Here is an 11,387-nt window from a genome sequence, read left to right on the forward strand (position 1 = left end):
GTTTGTTTCTTTAATCACAGTTAAAAAAAACACATCTATACATGCTTTAATCAAATTTACACTAGTGAAACTGAAACTCACATATCAATCTGCCCTTCAGAGATTCCAACTTCAGGAACAATCTCTTCTTCTTGTTCTAGAACTACTTCTTCCTCCACTCCAACTAATTCTTCAGCTGCAGTTTCTGAAACAAAGGGCTGTGTAACACTGGAGAACATTGTCAAACTGTGTGTAATATTACTCAATTACTATATTTCTCCAAATCTTAATGTGGCTTATTTTTTGCATTTCTGCAGAAGGAGAAAATTTTTAACTTTACACTCATTCTGTCATCTGGTTTAGTGGGGTTGGGTTGTTTGGGGAAGGAGACCAGACAGCGAGGTCATCGGATTAGCGAAGGACGAGGAAGGAAGTCGGCCGTGCCCTCTCAAAGGAACCATCCCGGCATTTGCCTGAAGTGATTTAGGGAAATTACACAAAACCTAAATCAGGATGGCCGGGCACGGGATTGAACCGTCGGCCTCCCGAATGCGAGTCACGTGTGCTAGCCACTGCGCCACCTCGCTCTGTCTGGCTTACTGCTTGGAAGTGTTAAATACTTGCAACTACCCATTATGAACATGCTTTCCTCAGGCAATGAAAGACTACATCAGTGCATTTCATTACACATTTTAATTATGTGCATCACAGGGAAACTAAAACATGATCACTTTACATCCTGGCGACCGAGCTCGAGTACAACCAGGGCCCTAACACACATTTCCTCAATGCATGAGCTACCTATCACTTGAAAATTGAACTCGCTTCATATGAGAGCAACGTACGGACATTTCTATACCTGCCCCTTGACAGGTGCTGCCTTCTGCTGTCAATTTCTAGAATTACTTTCAGATAAACAACAATGAACATAAGAGCTGTTGACCCAACCGATTGACACATTGTATATTCCTGTTGTCAGGAGTTTCGTATGTATACTTCTTAGGCTTTGCAGTACGCTGTAATTCTGCTACAAGCATGTAATGTTTGATGAGTAAGAAATTTTGAAAGCTCAATGATCCTGGATTGGCATGAGTGTCTCTGGTAAGCTGCAGCCGGCTACAGTTTTTTGTCACTAATATTGTTGCTACAAATACTACTGCTGTGATTACAATTTGGTTCTGTTTTATTTGCCGTCTTCTTCTCTCTCTCTCTCTCTCTCTCTCTCTTTTATTCCCATACGAACCTCATTATGAAGCAGCATCACAGCAGATTTTCAAGATTTGTTTGAAGAATACAAGATAATTCAATGGCAAAACAAGCAGGAAAGAAACACAATGATACTGCTCCAAATGCAACATACCTCTCTGCATGCCGGAATACTTCAGACTTTTTCATACAAAAGGCAATTAAGGGTGAAACTCATCTCGTACCTCTTTTTTGGCAAGGCTAATTATACTTGTTGCCATCATTATTGTAAAATCGGTAATATACCAAAGAACTAAAACAGATATGAAAAATAACCCTTGAAGGTTGGTCATTTTTTGTGTGTGTATTGCATTTTTTAGATATATAAAACACAAGAGTGCCAGTAATATTTTAAGTGAAGGCATAAAAGGCTGATTTTTTTTTAGTCTTGAAATTATAAATTATATATTAATGTTGATAAATAAATATATGACAAAAAAGCATGACTGTTATTGCTGTGTCCACCGGCAGATGCGGTACACACAGAATGCGACACAGCAAGGCCAGTCACCAGAATGGCACCACAGTTATGATCTAGTGCCTCAAACTGTGCACATAACAAAATACGTTATGCTTATGCCATACATCACTCACTGCTAAGCATCTGCTATAGTTGTGGTCTGAAGGAATAGAGAACATTCAAAACATGGGACTTTATCCTGCTGCTGCCTAATGTCAAGCAAAAAGTTTGTAAATGAACATTTATCTGCTATCTGTGGATTTCGGCAGACATACAGCTTTACTCTTGTATCACTGTCTCCAGCCTTACAGTGCCACAGTATCCACTGTGCACATAACAAAATACGTTATGCTTATGCCATACATCACTCACTGCTAAGCATCTGCTATAGTTGTGGTCTGAAGGAATAGAGAACATTCAAAACATGGGACTTTATCCTGCTGCTGCCTAATGTCAAGCAAAAAGTTTGTAAATGAACATTTATCTGCTATCTGTGGATTTCGGCAGACATACAGCTTTACTCTTGTATCACTGTCTCCAGCCTTACAGTGCCACAGTATCCACCTAGTGCTGCACTGTGCATGTACATAAGCAGACAGTGCCAGGACTTATCTACTGTCGCAGTCAGCAGAACCGTATGGTGCATACTTCTAGTTTTGTCATCATTCACTCGAATCAGAAACCAGACTAGTGTTCAAATTCACATCTGTGGTAGAACTGTTTAAGAAAACTGCCGCGTTTCATCATCATATAAAAAGTTAATATTTTAATAAATTATTGTTAAGTGCATCTTAATCAATGTTGCCTTAAATTTCTGTGCATACCTAGTTTGCCCCATGATGAGGTTAATTAGTTACTGCATCCTTAGCAAGCCACCTAACATACGGCAACTACTTTCTGTGGTAAGGGGTTGTCTTCCTGCCATCATTTTAAGTCAGACACCAAGCTTATTTGGCAAACTTAACATTTGTGATAATATAAATTTTTTGCCATAAGGAGACTACAGTATTAGGTTGTTTAAAGAAATGAAAACTGCATTTAAAGTTGATAAGTACAGGTCAGTGCACAAAGGGCTTGATTTTTATGACCAAGGTCACCATTTAAGAGAACTCACTACAATATTATTGCGATACCAGATGTCGGCTTTTTCCCGTAACGTAATGATGATGTAGTGTGTGAGGTCAGACATGAAGGGTCGACCGAAGCGTCCGATCCCACCCGTCGGCTTTGACCCGTGACGTAAGGCTGTTGTGGTGTGTGACGTCACAACGGCGCGGAATTTAGTTTGTGAGAGTGGCGTGTTTGTAGGTGTCATTTTGATGCAATCAGTGGTGCTCTCTGGTGGTGTGTTAGGTGATGTTTTTGGTTTAGTTTGCGAGTGTGGCGTCGTGTGTGAATTTTGGTAAATTGCTTTTTTTTATGTCTTTGGTAGGTACGGATATGACTGACAGGGTCAACAGTTTTCGGTTGTCGGCTATGATGGGGGACAGTGCGTTGTCTCTAATAAAATTTCTTCAACTATTCGGATTTTTGTATGAAGTCGTGAAGTGTTCAGTATGATATGAAGAAATGAGGCTTACTTAAAGTTCCGGAGTCTCGGACCAGGGACGGTTGTACATGGAGATGCCGTAAGGATAACAGGTCAAAGGAAGTGTTCAGTCCCAATGTGTGGCTGTGAATGTTGGTATTGGCATCGGGAGATGTTTTTGAGCTATATAGGTCAAGGGAAGTGTTAGGTCCTAATTTATGGGCTCGGGAGCTGCTGTTGAGCGATATAGGTCATGGAAAGTGTCCGATTCCAGATGATATTGTGTTTAGTGGTATCTGGGGAGTTTTGTGATGTCGGTTTTTTTCGTCTTCTTGCATGGTTTTGTATGGGGGTGGGTGTCTATATTTGTTTATATTTAGTTTGTCCCCACCCAAAACACCCCTATTTCCTGCACTTGTCCTGTTAGTGTCATTAGGCTTTTTGTGGAAAGTGTGTCTTTTTTTTTTTTTTTTCGATGTATTTTCATCCTCATAATGTGTACGTAACGACTTTATATGCACCATATTGGAATCGTGGTTTATGGTCATTTCCGCCATATCTGTGACGTCATGGGTCAAAGCAGACGGGTGGGATCGGACGCTTCCGTATTTCTGACATGAACTAATAGTAAGGGAGCAGAACATCAACAATACTTCTTTTACATCAGTATTAGTTTTGGGAATGTAATTTCTAGGGACAGGAATTAGCATAGTGAAAGTTCTAGGCTAGGTTGAAAGGTAACTGTTTGGTTGAGAGTTGGAGAAACCAACAAATGTAAATGGGAAAACTCAGATATGGTGACAGTAGTGTAATCTGCAGTCTATATTCAGTTGACAAATGACAGCCTGGCTGTGGCTCCGAAACATGGCGTCCAACATTACGAATGTCAGATAACAGTGTGTAGCCTTAGTTAATTTTGAAAAATGAATTAATACTGTAGTGCTACCATTTTACATCATCATCATCATCATCATCATCATCATCATCATCATCATCATCATCATTTAAGACTGATTATGCCTTTCAGCGTTCAGTCTGGAGCATAGCCCCCCTTATACAGTTCCTCCATGATCCCCTATTCAGTGCTAACATTGGTGCCTCTTCTGATGTTAAACCTATTACTTCAAAATCATTCTTAACCGAATCCAGGTACCTTCTCCTCGGTCTGTCCCGACTCCTCCTACCCTCTACTGCTGAATCCATGAGTCTCTTGGGTAACCTTGCTTCTCCCATGCGTTTAACATGACCCCACCATCTAAGCCTGTTCGCCCTGACTGCTACATCTATAGAGTTCATTCCCAGTTTTTCTTTGATTTCCTCATTGTGCACACCCTCCTGCCATTGTTCCCATCTACTAGTACCTGCAATCATCCTAGCTACTTTCATACCCGTAACCTCAACCTTGTTGATAAGGTAACCTGAATCCACCCAGCTTTCGCTCCCATACAACAAAGTTGGTCGAAAGATTGAACGGTGCACAGATAACTTAGTCTTGGTACTGACTTCCTTCTTGCGGAAGAGAGTAGATCGTAGCTGAGCGCTCACTGCATTAGCTTTGCTACACCTCGCTTCCAGTTCTTTCACTATGTTGCCATCCTGTGAGAATATGCATCCTAAGTACTTGAAACCGTCCACCTGTTCTAACTTTGTTCCTCCTATTTGGCACTCAATCCGTTTATATTTCTTTCCCACTGACATTACTTTCGTTTTGGAGATGCTAATCTTCATACCATAGTCCTTACATTTCTGATCTAGCTCTGAAATATTACTTTGCAAACTTTCAATCGAATCTGCCATCACAACTAAGTCATCTGCATATGCAAGTGGTTCATGGTGTGGGTTCCTGTAGTCATGTCCTAGTTCATGAACCACGGGCAACGTATGGGTGGCCAAGTAAGTGGTCCCGACACTCGGGATACCAGTTACTTTGGAATAAGGCTGGGCATCTCTGACATATTCTGAGTCATGGTCACCTTTGTGCTCATACGGCAAAGACTACCAAATCCACCGGTTAGTCCCTCAGCCGTTAGGGGTAAAACCCAATGGGACTCGGGGCAAGTAAGGCTAGCAACCTGCTTCCCTGGTACTTTAAATATGATGCTGGCAACAATCAGAGCAAAATGCCTCGGACCTTTGGAGGTGACGGAGTCCCACCTCTAACTGACAAACCAGGGACTCCTAAGATACCATTTTACATTATGAAACAAATTCTTTGCAAGAAATTATAAACAAAACAACACTGTGGAGAAACCACACGGGATAGTGCTATTGTTAACAGACTGGCTTTGTACTCATGAGAATCTAATCCTCATCAGCTCATCATTACTTAGGTTGCTCTGTGGTTCACTCCAGGCAAATACTTGGGATAGTTCCTACAACAAGACAACAGCCCATCTGTCCCATCCTTGTCAGAACTAGACCTGTAAGTATGCATATATCAATTATGTTTCTTTTTCTAAATCTGTGATATCATGACATGCCCCTCATTCTTCTAAAAGTGATCCTCAGAGCAATAAAACTATATAACTATCACTACAGCATAGTCTCCAGAGAATCTGCTTCCATATATGCTATCTGAATAAACATTCATCTAAGAATGTCGCTGCAAAAAACTAAGATCTCGTGTGTGTTATATAGATTCCATATGGTATAGTATAAGCTGTATGTGTTTTCAATTTCAGTCAGCAATGTTACAGATCAATGACTGTGTGTGTACAGGAAGAGCATTTATCAAAGAAAAAACAAGTCTGTGGCTGAAAACTTACAGAAAAGTTCCAATACCATAAATCAAATAAATAGATTTAGAACTTTCAGCTTATGATAAGACACATTCTGTGAATGAGTGAAGGTGTGTAGGAGAAACGGCCATTAACACTATTCAAGTTCTGTGAAGAACTTCGATGGGCTATGTGCCTAATGAGTTCAAAATCTTCAGGTCAGGTAAGATACCAAAACTGGATGTTGGCTTTGACCTGCAACAACAATCTGAGCCATAAAATGTCATACAAACACAAAAAAAGATAATACAGAACACTGATAACATCAAGTTTACTTCTCTATTAGTTTGGGGAACATAGGTTGTAATGGAGAGACTGATCTGTAGCAAAGCCTATGGTCTAGGTTAGAATGGCAGGTGGCAGTTTGGTTGAGAGTTGGCAAAGACACCAAATGTTAATATGAAATGTTACTTGTAACATGCTGATCTGGGATAAAGAGGAATATTCGATACTAGTCACTGGCTTTGACAAGTAACAGCAAACATGTGACAAACATTGTCAACAACATGGCAACTGTAACATGTTACCAATAGATATTTTTTTCAAACAGATCACTGAATTAAAAACAGACAGGTTTTTTTCCTTTGCTTTGACATTTCTTAGTTCACCAACACACAACTAAACTGTCACCTTTCAACCTAACCTAGACTTTGGGCAAAACTACAGATCAGGATGTTACCATAACCAAGCTTCTTGCTTTCATATTTATTTACTATGCCAACTAACAACAAAATTGTGAAAATATGAACTAAAAAGTGACGTCACAGCAACCATTAAAATTATGTCACTGGTCAAGGTCAGTGGCTAGTGTAGATTATATCTCTTGATCTCTGATCTGGAGTGTAGTCTTAGATCTATACAAGGTAGGCAGGTGACAAGTTGTTAGTGAGTTTATGTAGTTACTGGATGTAATATAATGAGAATAACCACAATTCTTTATATGGTGTGTGAATGTGCGTGTAATTTACTCAAATTGGATTTCAACAAGTCATTTATATCCCACTTTGCATGACATCATGGGCAGAGTGTGTAGGTTGTACCAGTAAGTTCGGTATTCCTAAATTCTCAATTCTTCTCTCTTGGATAAGTCTGAATCTGTGAATAGTAATCATAAATTCTCTTAGGTGATCAAGGCCTTCAACCTAACAAAAGTTAATATTCTTACCAATGAGACCGTTTCTCATTAATTCTTATTCCATCAAAAGAATTTAGTTGACAGAGTGAAGCCTATTATGATACATATCTTCAATAAAAGGATAGCAAAAGAGGCACAGAGAAAGTGGGGAAGATGTTACTCAAAAACTATTACAAGATAAATATATTACAGGATTAAGTCTTACCTGTACAAACATCAGGTAGTTCCGCAACCAAACACTCCATTGGTTCATTATCTTCATAATTTGAGGATTCTCCCTCTTCCTGTTCCAACTTGATACGTTTGCACAGCATGTGTGTTACCTGTGGCTCACAGTTTTCTTGCAACCTAATCATTAACAAATAATATCACTTCACAGAAATTACAGTAATGATCATTGTTTAATAAACTAACATGGGGCCTTGAGGTCTAACTTTTATGATGTAAGCCATGCCGCAGATTAGGCACTACTACTGAAAAACACGTTAAATTATGTCAATATACAATCATGCTACAATAAAAAAATATATATACATACACTTCATAGACTAACATTCCATTCAGGACATGCAATGTTCAGTTCTTACCGCTTCCTGTTTTGTGAATCAAATGAATACGTGTTCGTAGAAGCTTTATTCAATTTGAGAATGTACACAGCTTGATCTTGCTCTTGCATCTTTCTTAATTAAAGGTAACTAAACTCAAAAAGTATCTGAAAGCGTGAATTAACTATATACAGTCACAGTCCGTCAAGTGAGATTTATATACAGTATCGATATCATACAAAAACGAAAATACTGTAAGTAAGATTCTAGGGTAAGTACGGCTAAGCACGGAAATCGGATTTCAACTTGGAGTCATAAGTTTTCTTTTTTTTTTTTTTTTTTTTTAATTTACACTTACATTGACAAGTCGTCGCTTTCCTAATGAAGCAACACAAAACTATAAACACAACAAACACACACCACGAAAGTGAAACAAAATACTAACAAACTCCAGGAGCAGCAACATTACCACGGCAGAGGATGGCTATGGCATGATTAAGCACTACCAATCGTCACATAGGTAAAGAGAGTATACAATCTTCGGAAATACAAACACCTATCATCCAATTAAATATTGACGGAGTGGGAATTATGATCCACAACTGAATATAAACTGTATCAATATTATATGCTTTATTACTCGGATTTTTTTAAAATTCTTTATTCAACAAATAATATTGATACATGATAACCCACCACCTTACATATTAGTTGATCTTAGTTATCTACAAAACAATTGTTTTCTTAGCAGCATTTGTCACTATATTCCAGATTTCCTACTTACTACAGTATATGAGGATTTAAGTTACGCTATGGGCAAATGTTATTGTCTACTGAAATGCTATTCTTACTATCCTAGCAAGCTAGCTCCTGCAGCGCTACAAGCGTGCCAGTAGATCTATAAACCTACTACTTTTTGGCCATGCCCACCGAGCTAATCACACTGGACATGCCCCTGGCACTGGGCTGGCCTTAACTGGAAGTCGCTGCAGATACTATTAGTGACTGTTCAAAAAACTACATTTTACATAAAGTTACCTAACTGCTATTAGTCATCATTATTGTGCTATGAGTCAAGTCCGGGTTTGTTTCGCAAGTGGTGGAGTCCGACCGTCACGGCGATCGGCCAATCCACGCCCTGGCGGAATGGGATAGATGCGGGGAACGTCATTTTATATTCTACGAGTCACTGATTCTCCCTACGATATTCTTGCAAGACTTTTTCTGGTACTCCCCTGGCGAGACTGTCAATGATTTTGAATGTGGATGGATTTCTGATTAGGTGTTAGCATAGACTTACTAAATAAAAACGGTGATATGTGTGTCTATTTGGTAATTGACGTCTTAATTCAGTGGCTATGTCATCGAAAAGAGGACACTCGTAGATCATGTGGTCCAGAGTGCTTATTTCAGCACCACAGTCACACGAAGGGGTAGCCCTGTTCCCGAACCGGCAAAGATATGCCAGGTATGATCCATGCCCCATAAGGAAGTGCAGCAATCCTTTACTTGGTTTGAAGTGTGTAAGGTTGAGCTGTTCCTTGATATTAGGCAGCAACTGGTAAGTTCTTCTTCCCCTCTTTTCTTCATCCCAAAGTTCTTGCCACAATTCTTCACCCCTCCTTCTGATTGCAAATTTATCCCCTATCCGCACCCCTAGAATATGTTCAGTCTTTTCAATTTCTGCTCCTTTCACCCAATACCAAGCTGCCTGTTCCCTGATGTTTGTGTCAAAGGGACACAGCCCCATGAGAATCAGTAGTGCACCTCAAGGAGATGTTCGGTAAGCTCCAATCGAACGCAGAAGCATGTTGTGTTGCACCTTCCGCATGGCCATGACAAGCACGACCCTCGTGAGCCTGTTTGCCCAGACTCCAGACCTGTAACCCACAATGGAGGTGAGACTGATGTTGTGACATAATTTTCGCAGTTCTGGGAGTAGGTGGAATCTCCTGTTCCCAATCATAATGAGGTTATTCAGTGTTTCTAGAGACGTTTGGGTCACTGCTTCAATGTGTTGGGCGAAGCTCCATCTTTCATCTATAATGACACCCAAGTATCGTGCTTTGTGACATCGAATTACTGGTGAGCCCCTGATCTGCACCGTTGGATTTCTGGCCAATTGGCACTTTGATAATAATTATGTTGATTTGTTGGGCGCTATTTTCATTTTTGTTGTTTGGTGCCATTGTGTCAGTATGGTTATTGCCTTTTCAATCTTAGGTTCTAGATCTTCGTAGCTACAGCTGCCCACCAGTAGGAGGAGATCGTGTGCATAGGCTATCGCATCTCGCATATATGCACTGCTCTCCAGGCTGTCCAGTAGAGGCTCTATATTTATGTCCCAAAAGAGCAGCCCCAGGACAGAGCCCTGTGGACACCCCTTCATAATCTATGGGACGATAACCAGACCTCCCTTTCCATACAATAGCTCCTGGGACAGCCATATAGCGGCCATGGACACTCTTTCTCCTGCAAGCAGGAGAAGAGTGAAGGCCACCACAGGCTGTCAAAAGCGCCACTGATGTCAACCACGATGCCAACTATGTACCCACAGACCTCGGCTGTCAGGGCAATTGTGTCAGACACAGATCTCCCCAGCTGAAAGCCTGTCGCTCACCCCACACAGCACTCGGTGTGCCGTCAGTCTGTCAGGTAGCAACTGCTCTAGCAACTTGCCCAGCAGGTCCAACAGACAGACTGGTCTGTAGGACTTTACTTCTTTTGGGTCTTTGTCTTGGCCTTCCTTGATGATCACTATATTGGCCTGTTTCCAGATGGAGGGAAACATCCTGAGGCGCAATGCCTCATTGTATAATCTTGTCAGAGGTGTTATCAGTTGAGGAGCGAGGTATTGCACTACTTCCGCTACAATTCCGTTTGGTCCTGGGGCCTAGCTTTCTCTTTAATGATTTTATATGTGCCGCCACTTCTTCCTTGGAGAATGGACACAACACAGTGCTGTTCACATATTCTCCCTGAAATGCCTGCCTAATTAGGAGTTGTTCTTCTGTACCTTCTTCTTTATCGTCAGGGAGATTACTCAGAATTTCGGAGAACGAGACAGAGTACATACCTCACATGAGAATTTTCTCTTTCTCGTTTGCATCAGTTGTGGCGGTTGTATTTACTTGAAGTGTGAGAACTTTTGGTACTTGAAAGACAACGGGAGGTATACTGTAGGAAGATACACAGCTTCAACAGTGGCTGCCGAATCAGTTACTGAGAATCATGAAAGAAATGGGGGGGGGGGGGGGGCGCCTTTTCAAACCAATCGAAAATTAAAACAATTTTGCGCTATATAGCAGACCCAGTTTTCCGACTAGTATAGAAGAAGACATAGGTATACACCAGGTAACTGTGTCACTGACATTTTCGTGTATTCTACATGTTTCCTGGAAACATAAGGCGAATTCGGAACAGCAACACAGAAGTGACAATCGAGATATATTTCCATGTATGGGGGCTCGACCGCCCGTGCATACCAATGGTGAAACTCTCTGTACATCGAGATGAATATATTTAACTGGAACAGCTTTCCTAGTATCAGTGCAGGCGACATGTGATTTGGTGCTTGTTCTATGGTGAACACGCGGTACTCTATAACATACCAAAAAGGTCATCTACAGGAGTCGTTACTCCTGATACGCGTACAGGTCCCGAAATTATCGTTTAAGGATACTTTGAGGGTGTTAAAGACTTCAAGAACGAAGAAGAA

The 11,387-nt window shown here is 40.7% G+C and overlaps 1 protein-coding gene across 3 annotated transcripts in view; it reads right to left on the reverse strand.

Moving 5' to 3' along the window:
* LOC126100496 (DNA-binding protein Ets97D-like) overlaps positions 1–8,154 on the reverse strand; it is a 62,840-nt gene extending 54,686 nt beyond the window's left edge. The window contains exons 1-4 of one of the 3 annotated variants that reach the window (XM_049911106.1): positions 8,028–8,149; positions 7,712–7,836; positions 7,330–7,472; positions 82–175 (exon numbers count right to left, since the gene is read on the reverse strand). In XM_049911106.1, coding sequence (XP_049767063.1) covers positions 82–175; positions 7,330–7,472; positions 7,712–7,800 — 326 coding nt within the window. In that variant the 5' untranslated portion in view covers positions 7,801–7,836; positions 8,028–8,149. Of the gene's footprint in view, positions 1–81; positions 185–7,329; positions 7,473–7,711; positions 7,837–8,027 lie in introns of all 3 variants that reach the window. The other 2 variants (XM_049911105.1, XM_049911107.1) reach the window with 2 other exon arrangements.
* Between the last annotated feature and the right edge of the window lie 3,233 nt (positions 8,155–11,387).

Source organism: Schistocerca cancellata, chromosome 9 (genome assembly GCF_023864275.1).
Source record: "Schistocerca cancellata isolate TAMUIC-IGC-003103 chromosome 9, iqSchCanc2.1, whole genome shotgun sequence".
Classification (NCBI taxonomy): Eukaryota; Metazoa; Arthropoda; class Insecta; order Orthoptera; family Acrididae; genus Schistocerca; species Schistocerca cancellata.